Raw genomic sequence first — 22,597 nt, 5'->3', positions numbered from 1 at the left:
TTCTTTCTCAGACTCAAAGTCTTGCTAACAATCATAAATTCATCCAAACTGACTTAAAAAGGTAGATTTTTTAATGTGGCTCATTCTTTCTGTGCTTTTCCAACAACAGCAAAAGAATAACTTCCATAATTTATTTTATTAAACCAACAGCAGCATGTGCATCAAGGCCCTCATTTTCTGTAAAAGATAAACAACTTAACATACAGTTAACAGATGTTAGGTTTCTAGTAAAGAGGTGAAAGGAATTGTCTGGTCAAATTCCAGTGCTACTACTTGTCATGAAGCAGGAAAATATTTAAAAAATATTGCAACGTGAACTTATCGGCTCCTAACAAGCCATCCTATGCCCTCATTACAGTATCATTTGCATTTCTTCCAAGAACTTCATAATAAAACCCAGATCCATTAATGATTAACTCCAGAACTCTTCGACATAACAGACCATAGGTCCAAGGATTTCAAAAAAAAAAAAAAAGCTTCTACTTATAATAAGAATAATTTAGTTAACTTAAAAGCACTATTTGTATATTCAGATGACATTTTGCTATACACTGATACAGTATACACAAACATCTTGGAGTAGCTATGCAATACGGGCATTTACAGAACACAAACAAGCAAAACAGTTCTGATAACATATGCAGTCAACGCAAAATAAAAAAGCTCTTTAAAGTCTTTAGGTAACTCAAATAAACATCCCTGTTCAAAAATGGATTCTGTCCACTGGTCAAAAGTATCTTTGTGCTTGTAGTGTTCAGCTTTATTTGGAGGGTTCTCCCAGCAGATGTACAATGAGCTCATAGGTGGACAGCACTATAGCTGTGTTGGGGATCTGTCTGATGAGCTGTGGAATGAGTCCTCTGTAAAAAGCTGCGTATCCCTCTTCCACTGCCACAAGGCGCGCCGTCTGAAAGAAGTACTTGTATTTGCTTCCCTCTTCTCTTAGTCTTGTCCGAATTACCTCTGGAAAACACACCAAGAAAGGTTGGTCATTAAAAATTAGGATACATTTCTGCAGACCCCTTTTCTTAAATTCTTATCCATCAAATTTACTGAATTTCATTTATTAATACTGTAAAAATCCCTGGCTCTTTCGATCAATTTCATTTATCCTTGCTGAATAAAAGCATTACTTTTTTTTTATCTCACTGACCCCCCAACTTTTGAATATAATTAAAATAGTGAAATATTATTGCAATTTGACATTACATTTTAAAATATATTCCATTAGAAAAGTTATGTATTCCTGTAAATTCCTACAATGACAAAGCTGAACTCGCCATCACTCTAGTCTAGTCACATGAGCCTTCAGAAATCATTCTATTATGCAGATTTAGTGCTGAAGAAAGATTTCTTGATATCAATATAAAACAAATTAAAAAAGGTTGCTTCTAAATATTTTGTGAAAACAGATTTTTTGCAGTTTATCCTATTATTAATAATTGCATGTTGTTGCAATAACTAGCCAAAACAATTTTTTTTGTACTATAAAAATATTATTTTACTGCATTTCTCATGCACAAGTCCTGTCATAAAAGTGCAGGTCTTAGTGCTAAAGAGGAAGCAACCTGTTTATCTTTAGACAGACTGGCTGATGCTGGTTTACACTGGCTGACAGGTAAAAACAACCTACCATGTGGATAAGCGATGCAGGAGGCGCAACCCTTGGCAAATGCAGCAGCTACCATGAGGCCCAGGAAATCTGAAGCGCCTTTTTCTGTGTCTGTGTCAGGTGTGGTGAATCGACTCTGTGCTAGGTGCTTCTTCAGCGTCTCGTAAATAAGGAAGCAGATCATGGTCTCTGAAATGCCAGCGTACGACGCTGTCAGGCCCCGGTAGAAACCTCGCATACCTTCAGTCTTGTACACATGCCGCACACATTGTAATGTGTTCATTTTCTTCTCCCCAAGTGCCCTGGAGGACGAAGAGACAGTCGGTCAGGTGATCAGGAAGAAATGGATTACAAAGGTCAAGAATTTAACACGATTAACTCTGAGGTAACAGTTCGGCTTTCAAAACCTAGTTTAGGCACTGAATAGAGAATAAAATCAAGGTCAAAGACTTCGAAAGGTTTACTTGCAACTTTAATTTGCATTGCACATTGTGGTTTGTGTGTGGAGTGGGAGGGAGAATTAAATGCCAGACTATTTTCAGACTGTACCATCTGACATTCTTCTCTCATTTGACTCTAGCAGTTTACTGCTGGCGCTTTTTATAGCACAAATGTAGAACATGCCTGCTAAGCCCGACGCCTGCGTCAAGGTGGATATTTGCACTGCAGCAGATTGGTTCACATGCTAATCATCATGACATCTGCATAACAGAGACAGCGCAAATAGTTTGTACGGAATTTGCCGGAATGGCAGTGTGAAAGGGGCTTTACTCTCACACGCAAAAGGACCACAACTCAAGGGTCTAAAACAGATATGGTGTCATGCCCTCATGCAAAATCCCTATTGAGAGTAAAACAGGGTGAAAGTTTACAGCATTAACATACTTCCTCTCAAGCTGCATTCTTGTTTTGACCATCCAGATGGGATTCATCAGGGAGTTTGTGACGAATGCTGTAAGAAAAACAATGCAATTAGTGATTCAAACACCCACTTTCTTTGAAAGCATCGAATAGTTCTGAGAAACATTATATGCAATGTTGCATAAAAGTTCTTTTAAAAACCTTAAGGCATCACCTGCAAAGCCAGCCGAGGATATGTGCACAATTCCACTGTTTGGCACAAAAATGCCATTGAAAGCCTCTTTCGACTTTGAATAAGCTGCAAAATAGATGGCCCTGAAAAAGAACACAAGGAGAACAGAATCTCAGCGACTTTACTCGGTTGAACTCAACACCCCCTGCTTCCTCTCTCTACGCATGACAGTGCAGTTCATTATAATATGAAAAAGGCCGTTCACACTGAAAGGCTGCCAATGTTTTATCAAGCAAAACAGCTTGCAGTGAGAGTCCCTGACAGTGCAGTCCGTTCTCTGTGCTAAATGTCTGGAACAAACTGCACAAAGAGCTGAATAAGCACCCAGATCTAATGCCATGATAACTGTGGGAAACAATGACTGAATTTTCACAGAATAAGTACATCCTAGAGGAGTGAAGAACAACATTCTAGCTTGCTTATAAGTAACTTTAATTTTAAATGTAATTTAGCAAGCTAGCATGAGAAATCTGTCTATTGTTTCTAAGAAAAAAAAAACTCAATAAGAAATAAATTTACAATACTTTTTTTTTTTTTTTTTACTAAGAATTGTGTTACTTTTTTTACCTTATCTATCTAAACATCAACTACTTTTCCTAATTCAAATTTAAGTTATAGGGAAAGGTACAGTTATTGTTATGAAGAGATTTAGTATACAATTACATTGTACTATTATTATTATACTTTTTTTCCTTAATTCAAAAATTCATGCTTCAAGGAAAGGCAAGGCACGGTTATTGTTAGATTGAAAACAAAAATATAAACATGTTTTTGAAACCAACTGAACCAGTACCTTGAGGGAGCAACACCAACAAGATTTGGGCCCAATCCTCTGAATAGAGATTTTGGTCCCTCTTTCTCTAGAATCGACCTGATGAGGACAGAGAGATGAGATTTAGACCAATGTAACAATACGGTGTGCCATTTCAATCAAGACTGCATGAGACCAGTTTAAAATCCACCTACACAGCTTGTTTGGAACACTGCAATTATGCTGCACAACTTTCCACACATTACGTGACACCTTTACACATATTAATTTCCTTTACAAGCCACCCATATGACACAACCCTTCTTTATCAGATAAATACTGAATGTTGACTGATGAATCATGCTTCTCACAAAGTGACTTTCCAGAAGTTCTTTTTGTCATTATGGCTTGATAATATATCACATATCACTTCCATTCAAACATCTACTTCAATAATTTTCCCTTAAACTAGAAACTATTCAAAAATGAGTCACAAGGTAAATGCTTCCTCGTAAAGAATTAAGGCTAAACATGGTGTCCTTTTTTAAGATAGATATTGAAAAGTTCAACTAAATTGAAATGTCTCTCTTGAGGTTTCGAAAGTCACGTAGACTCATACACTCCCTCAGAGACAGCTCGTGTTTGTGGCTAGTAACCCAAGCACAGCAAGGCGGCATCATGTGACAGTGCCGGTTCCTGAGAGCAATGCCATGCTGGGCCCAATTACCCAAAATAGACATTGACAGGGAACACTTGCAATCCCTCTTGCCTTTACATAAGACAAACCCCGCCCCTTGTCATCATCATCATCATCATCATCATCATCATCATCATCAACTGCTGCAGCTAACAGCAGGATAAGAGCTGCTTTAATCTGCTTTCATCCACAAGATCAAATCCAGTTGCTAAATGCATCCACATAACAGACTTTAGAAGTCAAGCAGTGCCGCCCCATAGAGGTTCCGGATCTACATTCAGGGTGGATGACAGTGTCATATTGTTTGTACTTCCTTGCTTACCGTAACACCTGTAGCAGGCCAGGGGTGACGGGTCCCGGTCTAATGACACCAGCACCGTTGAATGTGCCCAGCTGCACCTGGAAAACAGGTCTGAGGGTGAGGCCAGATGACTGTAGTCTGGTTTTTAACACCTCCAGGGGGCAGGTCATGATGGCACCCACGGTTCCACCACATCTGTGGAGAAAATACATACTTTTATTAAGCAACTCAATTAGTCATATGTAACAGGAAAGATTCTTTCAAATAAATGCTGTTCTTCTGAACTTTCTATTAAATCAAAGAATCATGAAAAAAAAAAGAACATTTAAGTTGCACAACAGTTTCAACATTAAGAATTGTTTCTTGAGCTCCAAATCATATTTGAAGGATCATGTGACACTGAAGTAATGACTGCTAAAAATTAAACCTTGCCATAAATATAAATTCTGAAGAATTTTGCAACCTAAAACTTGGGCTGTGTCCAAAAAAGGTTGAGGACCTCTAGATTAAATAAACAGACAGAATTTGATAAAGGTTGCGGTTACATTTGCTGTTTGAGGTCACATTAAAATCCAAACTAAACTTTAGACGCAAATATATGTGCAAGTGTCAGCAACGCTTGTGGACAACCTTCCTGGCTGTTTTAAGAGTCAAGAGTATGAGAGTGAGGTCAAGGAAAATAAACTGAACTTCATTAAAATGACACAGCGTGACGTATGTGACATTGATCGGGATTCACGTTACAAAATAAAAGGATTAAAGTCCTCATTGGCTCTAAATCAAATGTTTCAAATGTTAAAAGAACATGACCATGTAAACAAATGAAAAATGAAAACAACAAAGCTAACTAAACAAAAATCCAGTCCAACTTGTAAGACATTTTTATAACCAAAGTACATAGCAATTAGACTTAATCACCTGTTATGCGTCTTGTTTATTTCTAGTGAGACTTGAGGCAAATAAATTTGGAGATGTTAAATCACAGATCATGTTTCACATGAGTCAAAACAGGTTGACACAGGTCACAGGATGTGTTAGAGACGTACAAGACATGTGAAGAACACAGTGCCTCTAACCTCAGGACAGCAAAGGACAGATTAATCACAAATCTGTCTGAGAGGCACATTCAGTTACAAGGGCAGACGTCCTCAACAAAAGCCTTAAGCCCAACACTGATGCAAGTCTCCTCTTGACTTACTTCACACAGCTTTCCTTCTCATCCAGCTCACGGAGCACCAAGGGGAATGTTTTTATAATAGACCATTTTGTAGCACAAACAAAGCTTGGGGCATGATTATATAATGCCCATGTTTGAATAAAACAAACACGCAGATGTCTGTGCCCTTCACAACAAGTCACCTGAATCTAACTAATGTTTAGTTGAGATCAAAACCTGAAATTATTCACATAAAACTTCAGTTATATAACTGGAAAATAGCTGGTTACATTCTTCTATGCCTATCCAGCTTTCAGCATATATGAAAACAGCAGGAAACTTAATTACATTACAGTTTTTTTCTGACCTCATTTGAGGACATAATTTCTGCCTTCAACAAGAGTATTTTAACCCATTAAAATTTTACTTATATATATATATATATATATATATATATATATATAGCTACTGAGTTATATTCACAATTTATATCTAATATGAGCACTATACAATACATTTGAATCACATAATGTTTTTATTATATATATATATATATATATATATATATATATATATATATATATATATAATAATCAGTCAAATGTTTTGCCAACAGTACAATAACTGAAAGTCTATCATTTAATTATTGTGCAATAATTCGACTTTACCAAATTACTTTATAATTTCACAAATTTTATTAAGGGGTCTGTGTACATGGAAAAAAAAAGACAAAATTTATTTTTATCTTCAACATTATTTCAGACACAAAAACGCATGTGAAATTTAAGCTAAGACGTTCACTTCAATTGTGCTTTTTAAAAAAGTACACGTTCACCTTCATTCATTACTCTTTAATCTAGCACACATGCTTCTGCATTCTTGACACGAGTATGAAGCTCTCTGTCCTTGAAAGAAGCAAGCACTTTTACAGCTGCATTTTACTAAGAGCAGGTGGCAATGAGCAGCCTGCGAAAAGCCAAGGCATTGAAATGCGCACAAAACACAGGCGCGTTCTCAAGAAAGTATGACTTTCGTGAATGCAAATAGACATCAACAGCAGTCTTTAATGAGTAATAGATAAGGACTGATATTAAAAACGGGTCGTAAATAATTGCGGAATGACCTTGGATGCATGTAAAGACCATAGACTGTATAACGACGCTTCTATTTACATATACAATATTCTGTGTAGACGACTATTTAGTCATTTCATAAATCAACATTTCACATGCATACATTCATTTTTAGAGGCAGAACATGAAGAGCTCGCGAGAGATGAACCTCGTCTCGTCTTTCGTAGCTCATGACATTATTACGTAATGCAACACACTGCTCGGTGTCTTTGACAGGCTAGACCCAAATAAAGTCTTTACTCTCCAGGCAACATTTTACAACAGTTAATAAAAGTATTATCAACTTATCTATATAATAATGTCACCTGAGAACCAAACAAGCTCGCGTATTTTAACAATCTAAACCGCTTCGGTCGCGTGACTGGATGCTGCGCTGGTTAGTTTCATCGCTAGCTAAAAACTAAAAAGAGCATTTGAACACATCTTCAAAATATCACAGAAGATACATTAATAACAGAAAAAAAGTATTAAAATTGATTACTCTTCTGTGATGAATGTGACATTAAGGTCAAACGCCGCATTGCGTTTAAAGCTGCTGTCGACCTTCCAGTCTGAAGACCGAATATAAAAGTCATTTTCACTCACCCCCCTGCGAAAAGATGTAACAGCGTATCTTTCTGCGCCATTTCAAAGAGCCATTATACCTCAAAAAAAACGTTAGACTTGAAACAAAAACTAAACGTAATCGCTTGGGCCAGCGGCCTGACGTTGCTCGACAACCGGCTTCTTTCGCTTTAAACCCGGATAAGTACCCTGGACACACGTCATAGGGGCTGGCCGGGGGTGTTGTCCATGACGTCACGCCATCAGTTCATGGACAAACAAAACTGTAAAATCAAACGGCTGCAGAATATCAGGAGTGACATATAAAAGGTTAAATACGGATATATTCGCAATAATCAATAATTTTTACTGAGTGAATTTATTTAATCTGCATAGTTCCTTAAAGTTATAGCTACAGTTCTTTAATCCAGAAAATACTTAAAAATGCAAATGTAATCAATATTTTCCTATATTATATAGCCTATTTCCTATTTTTCCTGTATTCATGAACGTGAAACTTAGGAAGTCAATTAACCTATTTTTTAATTTTTATTTTTATTAATAGCTATTGGGATTTTTATAAAGCTAGAGGTACATGAAGCTTAAGTATGTTTAGCTATTTAATATATGTAACAATTTACAGTGTATAAAAGGTTAAATACATAAAAAAACACTGTCAGTCATTTTTATGTAGTAATTTATTTGTCATTATTTTATGATTTATGAAAATATTAATTTCTGCAGTGCCACATACTTAATTCTTTAATTTAAATATAATTCATTATTTTACAAATGCAAAAAATGTATATTATTTCCTATAGAGCACCCTAATGAATAATTTGCCAAAATAGACAAACTTAAATGGTGGAGACTCCTGCAGCATATCTGTTGTTAATATTGGAGTGAATATGATACCATATCTAGCCCTCTGGCATGCAAAAAACATTATTGGACAGACAAGCTGCTATGAGCAAAGCAGCCTATGAGAAGAGGGGGTGTGTGAGGGGAGGGAGGTACAAAAATATAACAGCACACCTATTAACTATGTACTGATAAGTAGGCAACATTATTATGCAATTATGCTGCACAACTAGGACACCTTTACACATTCATTTCCTTTATAAGCCACCCATACAAAATAACTCTTCTTTATCAGATAAATACTGAATGTTGAATAATGAGTCATGCTTCTCACAAAGTGACTTTCCAGAAGTTCTTTTTTGTCATTATGGGTTGATAATACATTATATCACTTCCATTCAAACATCTACTTTAACACTTTTCCCTTAAACTAGAAACTATTCAAAAATGAGGTAAATGCTTCCTCATGAAGAATAAAGGCTAAACATGGTGTCCTTTTTCCTTTTTCAAAAACATAATTGGAAAAGCGAGCAGCCTATGAGAAGAGGGGTGTGTGAGGGGAGGGAGGTACAAAAATCTAACAGCACACCTATTAACTATGTACTGATAAGAGGGTCATTGAGAGTTGTTGACACTGCACTGTGTTTGCTAATTATGCTGGATAACCAAAAAAAAAGAAAGAAAAAAAAAGAAAGAAAAGAATAAGAAACGTAAACATCATCTTGTTGAAGATATCCATTGGTTAATAATAAACCCCCTACAGAAAAACACCTAAAGTTCTCTATTGTTTTTATTTTAAGGCTGCAGTAAACATTTATGGTTGATAGACATCCTGTAGGACTAGTTATTCCACATATATTTACATTGCCTTGCAGATAGTGAAACTATAACCACAACTTCTACTCTGTTTTTGTTTAACTGCTTTATTTAAATATAGTTTTTTTTTTCTAGTTCTGATAGTGTTCTCAACACATTTAATATACTAAATTTAAATTCCTAAATATAAGACTTATTAAAAACATAAGACTCAATTATAGTTACTTTACCATTTCTGTTCACATGCCTTTTTTGACTAAATGAGTTTTGATGACAGACAAGTCTTGGCTAGACACTTTACTTACATAACAAGTCTTGGCAAGTGATATTACTGTCACATATGAATTCTATTTTTGGAAAACCTCAGATGAGATCGCATGGATCTAATATTAGCTTTATTTACCTGTGTCTCTCTCCAAGGGAATATCAAATATAAAATGACTGAGATGTCCTGGGGTTTGATTCTTTTCCAAATGCCTGCAGATTTATAGTAGGCTACTGAGTTCAGATAGGTCATGACCTTCGTGGTCAGAGTTTTGCGTTTTGGATCCACCATGTACACAACAGTCAACAGACCACTTTTATTAAGCAGGGGATGTGCAATGGTGCTGCCAGCTAAAACAAAACAGGATATGAATTTCTTGGTTATAATGACACAAGTGCCAATATTTATTCAAGACACATACATGTAATTAAGTGGAATATTCACTGATATGTTCTTGAATATATTTTAACAAATATTGTATACATCATTTTAAATACATTGAAATATTCTATAAATAAATGTATTTCTATATCTATCTATCTATCTATCTATCTATCTATCTATCTATCTATCTATCTATCTATCTATCTATCTATCTATCATAATTTCTATTTTAATCATTTATTTTCTTCTGTAAACTATCTGGAATATTATTGTTTTTTCTTTTTTAATTATCCCTTCTTGTATATTTGTTGTAAATATTTGTCCCTTAAATAAATAAATACGTAAATATCAGTAGCACGGTTTTATTTTCTGGGAAATATGCAACACAGAAGAAACATGACGTGAGAAAGACACTCGTTCTCGGTTTTGATAATGTTAGACTTTAAAAAACACAAGATTGATTTATAACACATTTCTATTATTCTATTTTTTACTTTTTTAGAATATCGGGATGTTTCATTGGTTTTTATCCACGATCCACAAAGACAATGATAATTTTCCGTTCATGTTTGACCATATTTTGGTGATATTTACACTTCCCAAAACAACCGGGATGATCCGTTCAGTCTGATCTGACACAGGCAAAAGATTCGTCTCTGACATATTCTACAGAACAACAGCTATTTGTACCGATTTGTACCAGAACCATAACATATCTGGCTCGGAACCTTTGAAGGTTAAATCCGTTCTAAGGGGAACCTCCACACTCATGCACCGGAAATAGACGGAGTCACATTGAACATTTTTTTAAACTGGCAAGGTATGTAATCTGATTGGTATTTTTAAAAAGAGCATAATAGTTGCCTGCTTGTTTACAGATTTAATAATGTCTATATATTTATATATACTAACTAACTATCTATATACTAACGTATATCATTTTAAGCTATGAAGCCAAGCCAACTCCTCCAGCATGAACTGAACTGCATAGTTACAGTGTAATCTAACGTATAACGTGATATTCCTGTCAGTATATCAGTTTTATGTGTTTATAGATGTGTGTGTGTGTGTGTGTGTGTGTGTGTATATATATATATATATGTATGTATGTATGTATGTATGTATATATATATATATATATATATATATATATATATATATATATATATATATATATATATATATATGATGTACCTTGATAACAGTGTTGCTATTGTTAAGGCTAACGTTTCAGCAATTTTCTTATTTAAATCTTTAATACATAATATTTTCACGCTTTTTCTAATTTTTACCTTTTCTTTAAACGTATCGTATTTTCTTTAAAAGACTGTTGTTTATTTACTGACCATATTTACTTTAACCATGTCTTTTTGGTTAAAAATACACTAACTTATTAATACTTAGTGGCAAAGTTGTTGGTTGTGTCGGAAACCACAACTGAGGGATACTAGTAGTAAAATATATATATTTAAAGGTATTTTATGTGTTTATGCTTAAAAAGATACATCCATTGCTTTGCAAATAATTTGTTTCCAAGGCAGCTTTATCATGACCTTTATATATTACAAAGAAAATCTGTAAAAATCATCCCCAGGACATAAAATTGCTTTATTATATTTTCAGTCCATGATGCTCTTGAGGGTGCAACGGCCATAGGACTGTAAAGTATGTTTCTTCCAAGGGTGGTTTCACGGCTGAACCTGCTTTCCAAAGTGTCTGGTAAAGCTTATTAAATTTCGCATCAATAACACATTTAATTTTTTCTAGATAATTTTACAATGTCCTATACTTTTTCTTTTGTTTTCCAGGTTCATTGCAGAACCAGAGCCAGGCGTTATGCAGTGTTGTGCAACACTGTCATTCTACTCATTTCAGAGCTCTTAAATATTCAAAGAGATGCTTCACTTCAGCTGCTGACAACAAACTTCCACCCAAACTATGGACACCTCTTGAACCAGAGTTAGAGGAGGTCCTTGTGCCCCGTAAACTATCGGTTTCACCCTTGGAAAGCTGGCTTTCACTGCGCTACTCTCTCCCCCCATTGCTGGAGGCTTCACCGCCTCTGGATGAAGGTGAGATTGTGGGAAAATCCACGGTGCTGCCTCCATTTGCAGTGCCTTTACTGGAGGATGGGGAAAGGTCAACACCACTGAACTGCAAGAATGTGCTGCAGATCCGACGAAGGAAGATGAACAGGCACAAATACAAGAAGCTGCTAAAACGGACCAAGTTCCTGAGGAGGAGGGTGAGAGATGTCAGGAGGAAGAAAAAACAGGTCAGTTATTTTAGTCATCTAGACACCAAGAGTAAATAGTGTTTTTTTGTGTGTGTGTTATGTGATTTTAAATATAACTAAGTATATTCAGGGTTTCTGTGGTGTTAAATATGTTGTAAAAAGTCTAAATTTATCATTCGACAAATTAAGGCCAAAAAAGAGTTGGTTTTTTTTCCAGTAAAAATATGGAAAAATACTTAAAGGTACATTTACTGATATGCTAATTTTAATATAGGAAGGCATGCTTTCTGATAAATCTGACTAAATTAAGCTATCTTAATTGGGGTATGAAAAGTTGTTTTTGTAATAAATATTTCCGAAGCCCACTGGCAAATTTGTTCTTGTTTTAATCATTACCTCACAAGCTCAGTTTCTCAAAAAACATGCTTCTGAAGGAAATGTATATTGATTTAAGATTCTTTAGACATTTGCACTGAAAAACAATACAGGAATACAGAGGAAGAACATCACTTTCTTTGCAGTGTGATCAGAAGGTGCCGTAAAAGTGATTTCCTTATTCTAGTGATTGGGTGCAGAGATATTCAAGTCATAAGCTGTGTGTGTATTTAGTTTTTTGGTTTGCATCAATTAAAAAGAATTGGGTATCTGTTGGAAGTTGTATTTTCAAACTCTGAAGTGTTTTGTGAATGCAAGACATTCATATTTAGAAGCCATACTGAAGATTTGTGTTCCATTTAATTAGTTTTCTTAAATTTACAGGCTAAGTTTGAAAGAGATCTTGCCCGAATCGTAAGGCGAGCTGGACTGAAGAGAGCCCCAGATGGATGGACAGCACCACAAGTCTATGTCAGAACAAGTCAGAATAAAAGAGATTAATTGACATCTGTGCTATTTAAATATTTTTAGACTTGTGTTTGTTCATAATACCATTCACTCTACTGTTACTTCATCTGGAGCAAAACAGTGACCTGAAATCCATATGTACTATATATATGTACTCATTACTGCAATAAAAAGGCCTCATATCCCACCTCTTAGTTGTGCAATGATTTAACAACCCATATCACCTACACATGATATGAATGACACAAACAAAAGCCATCTCCCTTTTTTTTTTTTTTTTTTTTAGAAACCATATTCTCTAATCACCACTAGGGTGAAGCAAATCATCTCCATGCCTACTGTAGTGTAGTTTAATAAGTATCTTATGAGTCCTGAGACTCACAGGCCTCTTTCCAAAGCAATGATTAAAATGAAATGACATTGTATGTCTGTAATGCTTTGGAATAACCTGTTAAATGTGAGGTGCATTTTATTTGAGTTCATTATAGGATTTTACTAAATAATTTGTATTATTACTGTATTATATGTAAGTTGTTTACCACCGTCATTAAATATAATAAAATAAATAAAATTCAACTATTCCACATAATTAAGTTTAATATTTGTTGTGTGTGTATATATATATATTAGGCTATATTTTCTTGTCGTTTCTTTTAGTTTCTTATTTTGGTCAAGTCCCCAAATACGTTTTTATTTTGAGATATGATTCTGCGTTGCTGTCGAAACCCGGTTTAAATTTTGAAATATTTGCAGGTAATGTGAGAGAGTTTAGTATTTCATGATGTTAAATATTCTGGAGGAGGAGCATGTTCGTGGTCCAGACAAGCAGACAGCAAAGATTTAGTTTTCTGTCGCTGGTCGACGAAACCCCTGAGGTGAGGTAACAGTCCTCTGAAAAACATTTTCATCTCGCACTAGAAATAACAATCTCTTCACCACTTTTCGGACATGTTTCTAGCGCCATACAGTAAGTAGCCATTTTTTTTTTTATTTTTTTTTTACGAATTTACATACTTATTTTATATTATTTTTTACTGTTTTTATTATTATTATTATTTTACCTACACAACACTGTGTTGCATCCTGTGGAATTGTGCATTAATATGCATTCAATTTTGTCTTTAATACATTTTGCCTTTTTAGAAGTCTCGTGTTGGCGTTCTGCCAAACTCTCCTTCCCTTTGTTTATCAGGTTTCTGTGTCAAAAATATGTGCTAATTTGTCTATATATTTGGAAGAACGGTATAGATTAAACGTTACTTCAGCTGCTTTGTTTTTCTTTCTGTTAACCTACAGCACTCCTCCCGCCTCCTTCACTCTTTAAATTGTATAGCTTTGTCTGATTAAAAGAGTGTGTTGTTGTGATGCACGCAGTTATGACTTACCTCTGACTAAAGTCAGTTCTGTGTATTAGTTCTGAACGTCAGTGAGTCACCGTCTTCATTCTGCATCATCAGCAGTAGTAAACGATGTGTTTTCCTCCACATCTGCTACTTCTCATGCAGGTTTGTCAGGGAAATATTGCAACGTTTTCTTCATGAATTCTCTTTTATTTCTGTTGAGTGTAAATCCTGGTCTGAGAATATAAATCAAATTGAATTACAGATGGGGAAAACCTAAAGTTATTTTTGCTCTCCTTGCATTAAGTTTATTTTATTTTATTCTTTTTTTTATTTTAAATAGAAGTCTTTTGTGTGGAAAGACATTGTCAATGTTTAATAGTCTTCTTGTTTAAACACTCATTCATGTAAAGACAATTACAGGGTTTGGGGTTTTTATTTTTTTCTTTGTGGCCACACTTTGCTTTCCATCTCATTGTTTAGGCTCTTATAGAACACTACCCTCCTAAATCTAATCTCTTTTTCGTTCATATTAATTTAAGTTTTTACTTTACTTTTAATGGGACGTTTCTTTATTTGCGTTATGTCTGTTATGACCTGTTTTATAATATATTAATTGTATTACAGAGGCAGACAGTCTTGCATTCTGTTTTTATTAATGTATTTTTTCCCAAATCTCAAATTCCCCCCTTGCATTCCTCACATTAATACACAGCTGGTGTTGGATGGTGGCAGTTGTACTGTGACCTTGACCATTTCTGTTTCGTGACCATAGATAGATTTATTTCTGATTAGATGAAATGTTCTATAGTTTTCGTGATGGTTGTGGAGAGGCCTGGATTACAGCTCTGACTGCTGAGAGGGAATGAATGGATCCTCTGTGCTGTTCATCTTTGTGTTGGCATAGCAGCAAACGCAGCATTTAGTAATAAGTCTTATGCAGTTCTGAATGTTTTAATGTGTCTGCATTTACAATATGAACACTGACTGATGCAAACAGTGATTTGGGGCAGAGCTTGGTGTTTGAAACATCTACAGGGCAGATGCCAAATTTACATATTCAGGTGATGTCATTAAGTGTGACTTCTAAGTGTGTTCTTGTTCTCATTTCAGTCTGGACTGCCCTGATCTTACCATGTGGTAGGTGAACAACAAAACACTTGTTTGGTCGAAGTTTCCCTTTGTTTGTTATACGTTATAAACCCAGATTAATATATAACGTAATATACGTTCATGTATTTTAGCCTGGGCACGAAACAGCTTGCCAAGTGTGGTTGTGGAGGCAAGGAACATTACTGTTCCAGCCGGGTCTGATGTTCTCCTGCCGTGTCATAACCAGCGGATGGTTTGGAGACAGGATCGCCTGCGGGACCGTCAGCGCGTCGTGCATTGGGACCTGATCCGGGACCAACCCGATTACACTGTGGAGCGCATTTTAGATATGTTCTCAGGGGGAAGAGAGCGCTTGTACAACGACTACAACAAGGGCCGAATTACTATTTCAAAAGACGCCTTCAGTGATGGAAATTTCTCACTAGTTATTAATAGTAGGTTCATCCTTTAAGACCATTACACGTCACTCTTTTGATTCTTTTTCTTGTGATATTTAATACCTGCCATTCTTCTGTTGCTGTGTTGTTTACTCAGATGTGGATGTGAATGATAAAGGTATCTATACCTGCAACCTACATCACCACTATTGCAAGGTCCACCAGTCCATTCCAATCCAGCTCAACGTCACTAAATCACGTAAGAGAATAAGCTTCACATCTATTGTTTGTTTCTAAACTGAAAAACACAAGAAAGGAAGCCTTTTTCCACCCCAGAATTAAAAATTAGAAGAAGAAAAAAGGTGATCGCAACTTATTTCCCAACTGTGACTTTATTTTACACATTTGAGAATGTTTATTTCTCAGTCATGACAAAATAAGATATATGAAACAAATCCTAGTGTAAGATTATTATTATTATTAATACTATTATTTTTACTAGTTTTAAATCTAGGTATGACCATGTTGTTTTAAAAGGTGTATTTAAGGTCATACAAGATTTACACATGGATATTTATTAAAAGGTGAAGAACCACCATCATGGCTTACTTGCCAAACTACAAAGACTGTGAAGCATATTTTATTTGATTGTACTGTTTTTAATCTAAATAGACCATGGCTTTAAAAACTGAATAAACAAATGAATAAGTTCTCAGTCATGACTTTATATCTAAAAACTGTGACTTTATACCTTTCACGAAATGACTTTCTATTCCTATCGTGACTTTTTATTTTGCAATACTACTTTTTATCTCCCAATATGGCTTTATATCGCACAATTTTTGACTTTTTGCCATGCAAATTGTCTTTATATTACTCAAAATGACTTTATCTCACAATTATTAATATTTAATCTTGCAATATGACTTGTTTCTCATATTTATGTCTTCATGTCTAACAATGTGACTTTTTATCACACAATGTGGCTTTATTTGAGTATACATTTTAGTAAATTTAAATAGTAGTAAATTTTTTTTATATACTTGTTAATGAGCTTCCAGGCTTCCATAGTTTTGGGCATTTTTACGTTAAGCTCAAGTGTGTCATTTCTGTGTTTATAACGAACCAAGTTGAGGATAAAAAAATATATATATATTTTTTTATAATAGGTTTAATTTAACACTATATCAATGAAACATTATTATAATTATTATAAAAAAAAATTCAATCTCTGCAGCTCGAAAGGAAAAACGTGTCTGGGATGGTGAAAAATCAGTTTTTGTGGTTCTGGTGGGGAAGAGTGTGGTGCTTCCCTGTGTGAACCGCAGGCAATTGTGGACAGAAAGTCAGAGGGATGAGGGCCAGCAGCAGGTGGTCCACTGGGACTGGCAGGCACCTGGGGTCACCCGTGACCGAGCAGACCGCCTCATTGATATGTACGCCTCTGGAGAGAACCGCCAATACGGGCCGCTCTTCCTCCGGAATAAGATGAACATCTCAACCGATGCCTTCTCCATGGGGGATTTCTCCCTGAGTGTCCACAACATTCAGCCCTCTGATAAAGGTCTGTATTCCTGCCACCTTCACCATCACTACTGTGGCCTACATGAAAGACGAATCTTCAGGGTGATCGTCGGCCCTTCTGTCCAGCCTTTGCCTCCAGTGCGGGCCTCTACTGATGCACCAAAAACTCCTTCTTCTTATCCTGTCCCACCTGCTGATGACCCAAGTAAGAGAATACTTTTTAATGTGATTTAGTTCTTTTATTTGATGCATCGTTGATTGTTTAGCAATAGTGAAGGGATCTGTCTAATGATTCTTCCAAAAATTCTGCATCTTTTCCTTTATTGTTGCATGACAGGCAAGACTTAAAGAAAGCTCTTTAACATACATTTCTGCTCCTTTGCTCCTCCTTTTACATGTATATTTGGGTTTGTGGGAGGAATGTTGTCTGAGAACTACATTTACTTCCTGACTTTTTTTCTCTGTTTTCTTTTCTGCTCTGTCCTCTCCATTATGCAGTGGGAATTTTACAGTAATCTTTCCATGTCACTCTGTTTTTTTTGTTGTTGTTTTTTTGAGCGGTCTAAAATGCCTTTGTCTTTTGTCCTTGTTCAGATTGACTCACTCCAGTCATTTAGGCTTTGTCATTGCCTTCTCTGTATTACAAAACACTTGTAAAGATGAGTTTGTACGAGTAAATGTTTTCAACAGAAATGCAGTGAATAGGTCATAAAGGAAGTGGGGGAGGTTTTATTGGAAGAGTGCTTCATATTTCCCCTGCTTAGCAATGGCTGAGCTCACTTTATAAACTATAACAGCCCCAGAAAAGGTCACAGCAACGTCTTGCTTTCTTCTGGGGTTTGCAGATTTTACCATCATTGCTCAGACAATATTCCCCACCTTGCATTGGCAATGGGCTGATTTTTGACATGGAAAGCCACATCTGTACAACATCTGGTCCGCTGTTACTGTAACATGAAAGCTCAAAGTGGGTATGGTCTGTGTTAGATTCACATCTTCACATGTCTGTAAACATGTTGCCCCACTTTACTAGAAGTAGAAAAAGATGTGGTGTCAGTCAGCTATCCTATAGATTTAGTGCATTGTCTGAATGTGACCTTGTATTTTTAAATTTTTAGTTTTTTTTAATACATATATTTACAGAATATTTATTGAAAAATGTTAAATAATGTTAATTAAAAAAAGAATAATAATATTGCTATTTTTTAATGGATATTAAATCATATATTTTTTAAACTTACTGTAAAAAAATGTAACACTATCTAGAGGTTAATGCACATTCAACAATTTAACTTGGATGAGTTGAAATCCATGTTTATCCCAATCCCACTTCTTCCCTCTTTTGTTCTCTACGGCTGTCCTCTAAACAACTGAACAAAAATGGCATTATAAATAATACACAACATTTTTACACGTGTTGTATTCCCAATACAATTTGCGTTGCTAAATACATCAGTATTATACAAATATGAACGCTTACCATGTGCAATTCATTTGATTCTTCATTGCGATGAGACATAATGACTCATGAAGTAATCATAATGTCTGTTAGTTTTAGGAGGAAGAAGTCATTTTTTGTGTTGTTGAGCAAAGAACAAGATTAGACAAACAGCAGCATTCAGTGAGTTTGTTTGGTTTATTTGGTCGTATAAGCACTACTGACATATGCGATCCCTGAACATTTAGCAGAATCCATTTAGGATTCTGAATTCATTTAGGAGATGAATTCATTTAGGAGAATCAAAATTCTCCCTGTTATTGTGCAGCACTAAATAAGTGGAAAATGTCTCCAGACAGACGGACCATGAAGTGCTGGTATTTTTCTCCGCCTGGACTATTGCTTCCCGTTCTTGTGGTTTGTGTTTTTTTTTCTCCATTGCTGCGGCATGACATCAGGTCTGGAACTCATTACGCCTGTTTTGACCATTCTCTCCCCTCTCGCCTGCCAGACCTGGTGAAATGGGAAAAACTAACTAGTAATCAGGGCTTTTCAGCTTTCTTTCTTGTCTTTTAGCACAACGTAAAGTAGTTAAATGTTTATATAAAATCAGATATTTAAGGGTTCTCATTCATCTGGTCTTCTCATGTTTTCTTTTCCTTCTTGGTGAGCAGATAGAAACATGGTCGAAGCGCCTCATGTGCTCAATGTAATTCTGCCTGAGAATCAAACTCACCCCTTGCACCAAGTGGGCTACATCCTGGCAATCTTCCTGCTGCTTCTGTTAATGCTCATTGTCATCATTATGACCACGAGGCACTGCAGAAAAAAAAGTAGGACCATGTGGATGACTGGTGAACTGAAACATTTAAACATATAATTAACACCTGTGAGATTATAGGCTTGAATCTTACTGAAAGTTCTTTTGACATTTCGTATTATATCTGTTTCAGGGCCTGAGTTTGAGGTTCGATGGTCTGAACGGTAAGGATTCAAATAGACTGAAAAAGTCCTCCAGTTTTGTCAATTCAGCTTCACAGTATTTGATTCAGTGTTTTTGAGTCAATTCAAAATCCACAATAATCATTTTACACTCACTAATACATAAAAAGCATAACTTTGGCTTTACTTGGCAGGGGTCGGAGGACATCAATTGAGCTCGATGCCACAGAACTCCAAGCCTACAATCAGGAGGACTTACGACTGGGTAAGTGCAGGCACATTTTCCAGGATTTCTCTTAAAGCTGAAGTAGGTCATTTAAAAATCAAGACTTTATGAAAATAGACTGTTGATGCTATAACTAGTGCTCTTGAAAGTCTAAAGAAGTGTGATTTGGTTTGCAAGAATCATTTTTTTTTCAGTATTCATAAGAACAAGACTCTTGGTTTAATTAAATTAACAGGTTTTTTTTTTTAATTGGTTGATTATTTTTTATAGCAAGGAATTTTCCAGTGAAATCTGATGAATATTAATAGATGATGATCATGTTTTCATATTTATATCAGCATTTATTGAAGAAATCCCTGTATTTTTATTTAGACTACAAGAACAACATAATGAAAGAAAGGGCTGCGGCAAACAACTATACCTCTCCAAAAGTCATTGATCTAAACAGAGGTAATGTTGTCTCAATTAGTGAAGCTCGTTCTGGACGAGCAGAAACATTGTGATGTATTTACACACTCTTCCTCTGTGTTCCTCTCTCTCAACCCGAAGAAATGGAGAGAATGTCATGGAAGTGATTCATAGTGAGCTGCTGGCTGGTCCAGAGCGTGCTGCATGAGAAGAGATTCAAGGACTTTACATTTATATTGAGAAAAGGAACGGGATTAGTCTTTCTACAGCAGAATTACTACTTAGATCTTATAATACTCAAATTCTGTTGATATTGGTAAGTCAATTCATTTGATATATTTTTCTTATCATAATCGCCGTGTACCGTACTGGTAATCTAATGAATTCAAGTTAAACATATGTCAATTGTGGTATAGAGCAATTTGCTGAATTCAGCATTAGTTAGTCTTCTGTGCTAAATTCCTACATTTAAAAAGTCAAATAGCTCAAATTCTGTGTGGTAGAAACCACTGTAAGTGTCTGAATCTGAATGGAAATTTCTCAGGAAGCAAACAAATAGCTGTGGCTTCAGGTCTAAATCGTAAAAGATGGTAATTAAATGTGTTATTGTTGTTATTCTGATGTATTTGTATCTACATGTTACTTCTCGTATGAATATTGAGCCCTGTTGACCCGGACTTCTTCGGTCCATTGGCTTTTCGCCTTTATCTTTTCCCATCATCAGTTTTTCACCAGTTTTGGTCAGTGATGTTCATTTACACATGTTATGAAGCATTTATGCAGTAGGTTTTATTTGATCTAGAGTGTGCTTTTATCTTTAAAATGGCAATAAATGATCATCTTGGTATAGATCACCAATGTACAAATATAATAAAGTTTATTCTGAATTTTTTTTGTGTAATTAATATTCATTTTTTTCATATGTTAGACATTGTCTCTATTATCAGCTCTATTATCTACATTCTTTACTTGACAAAGCGCCCAGTAACAAATGTTGAGCCCTACTGTTAGCAGATTATTAATTGATATCATATGTCCTGCAGGAATGGGGTGCTAGCTGTGCCGCTGTGCGATATTTTGTAGAAAAATATTTTGTTTTACAATAAGTTATGTAACTTCGGTAACATGTCAAATAAAAATACAAAATTATTAAATAATCTAGAAATCCAGTATTTTATGCCATCGGCTAAAATGTTTGCTGTAACCTGAAACTGTATAGCAATAATTAATTTGCCTGCATTAGGAAGTTCATTAAACTCAGTTATTTACTGTAACTGTTGAGCAGGGCATTTCAGGAGACAAATTAATGCTCTCAGTACAAACTAAACAAAGAAAAGGAATGTTCCTTGCAAAAAGTTGAAGCTGAGCCAGTGGAATCTTTCAGAATACTGAACTCCAGTAAGTTTAATACATAATAAAGGAAGTTCAACTGTCGTGTGCAGTGAGACGGAGTGTGAAATGTTGTGAGCACTGAGTTTGATTGACTCTGATTGGGACATGAAGTTTGTGTGTTACTTTTGGTACCTGTACGTGTTTCCTAAAAACTTAAGGAGTACAGGAAGTATAGAGAAGAACAGAGCTGCCCCCTGCTGTTAGAAAATATACAGTGACACAAATATATCTAGCTGTCTATCATCTAAATTTATGAAGTTTATAATATTTAAACATTTTATATTTCTCATTCATGTTATTGTCCATGTTCTATTCAAATGAAGTATTGAAAAACTGATTTGTAGAATTTTGCAATATAACAATACAATTAAATATAAAAGTTAATGTTATTTGTGGGAAAAAAAAGATTATTGTTTTGGGAATGTTCTAATCTAAGGTACATGGTTTTTTGTTATGATGATGTGATGATTTGTTCCTCACTGAATTGTGAGACGAATCTTATATGTTTGTAATCATAAAGGCAAATGGAATGGAACAATATGTATGTTTAAAAACTGACATTATAAAAGATATTTGAAAACAGCATCTAAAAGTAAACCACTGAAAGCAATACAAAGAATTTAATTTGTACAATTGTAACAATTGCATAGTTCTGTATATTTTCCTACATATCCCTGACATGTTTGATTATATATTCTCGTTTTTATAATTTGTTCTATTCTAAATGAACAAACAAATAAAATTAACATTTAGATTTTGATGCCTCTAGTGCAAGAAAAAATATTTTTGTGATATGTAAATCTATAACATCAATGACAGTAGTTCTCCGTTTTGTTAATGTACAGACAACAATTCCATGCTATGCCTGATTTTATTTATTTATTTATTTTTATGTCAACTTTTGAAATGTATTGTTTGATACCCCTTAATAAATAAACAGCCTTGAATAAAAAAAATGACAAATAAAAAAAAATCTTGAACTTTCGCGAAGGTTTATCTGGCAAGGACATGAAGAACAGTTTTTAACGGAGTTGGCTTAGTGGAGCCACTGCAGTTCAGTCGCTGTCTGTGTTTACCGCTAGAGGGCAGCCTACCTCTACGAGAAACCTGTAATGATAAAATATCCTGAACTCCAGCTCATAGGGA

General features: G+C 35.2%; 3 protein-coding genes across 4 annotated transcripts; 2 read left to right on the top strand and 1 right to left on the bottom strand.

Annotated features, from left to right (window-relative positions):
• Positions 1-53: 53 nt before the first annotated feature.
• On the bottom strand, positions 54-7,486 carry LOC113041465 (solute carrier family 25 member 33-like). Its single transcript, XM_026200004.1, has 7 exons — positions 7,329-7,486; positions 4,476-4,649; positions 3,499-3,576; positions 2,688-2,788; positions 2,498-2,564; positions 1,634-1,914; positions 54-963 (listed from the first exon to the last, which is right to left on the bottom strand). Exons 1-7 carry the CDS (start codon positions 7,367-7,369, stop codon positions 761-763), a joined length of 945 nt encoding a protein of 314 aa, XP_026055789.1. The 5' UTR covers positions 7,370-7,486; the 3' UTR covers positions 54-760.
• A 2,808-nt stretch (positions 7,487-10,294) lies between these two features.
• On the top strand, positions 10,295-12,878 carry aurkaip1 (aurora kinase A interacting protein 1). Of its 2 annotated transcripts, none has more exons than XM_026200003.1 (4): positions 10,295-10,432; positions 11,236-11,331; positions 11,421-11,884; positions 12,604-12,878. In XM_026200003.1, the coding sequence occupies exons 2-4, from the start codon at positions 11,280-11,282 to the stop codon at positions 12,610-12,612; spliced, it is 525 nt and encodes a 174-aa protein (XP_026055788.1). In that variant the 5' UTR covers positions 10,295-10,432; positions 11,236-11,279; the 3' UTR covers positions 12,613-12,878. The 2 variants fall into 2 exon arrangements, with proteins under 2 accessions (XP_026055788.1, XP_026055786.1); XM_026200001.1 differs by having other exon boundaries at positions 10,296-10,432; positions 11,421-11,887; positions 12,608-12,878.
• Positions 12,879-13,501: 623 nt separating this feature from the next.
• On the top strand, positions 13,502-20,951 carry mxra8b (matrix-remodelling associated 8b). The gene is made up of 10 exons (XM_026200000.1): positions 13,502-13,658; positions 15,145-15,171; positions 15,276-15,578; positions 15,679-15,780; positions 16,759-17,250; positions 19,158-19,316; positions 19,437-19,467; positions 19,620-19,690; positions 20,024-20,101; positions 20,201-20,951. Exons 1-10 carry the CDS (start codon positions 13,640-13,642, stop codon positions 20,224-20,226), a joined length of 1,308 nt encoding a protein of 435 aa, XP_026055785.1. The 5' UTR covers positions 13,502-13,639; the 3' UTR covers positions 20,227-20,951.
• Positions 20,952-22,597: the final 1,646 nt, after the last annotated feature.

This window comes from Carassius auratus, chromosome 23 (genome assembly GCF_003368295.1).
Source record: "Carassius auratus strain Wakin chromosome 23, ASM336829v1, whole genome shotgun sequence".
In the NCBI taxonomy this organism is placed as follows: Eukaryota; Metazoa; Chordata; class Actinopteri; order Cypriniformes; family Cyprinidae; genus Carassius; species Carassius auratus.
The sequence above is the reverse complement of the archived record's forward strand: the minus strand, read 5'-3'. Positions and strand labels throughout refer to the sequence as shown.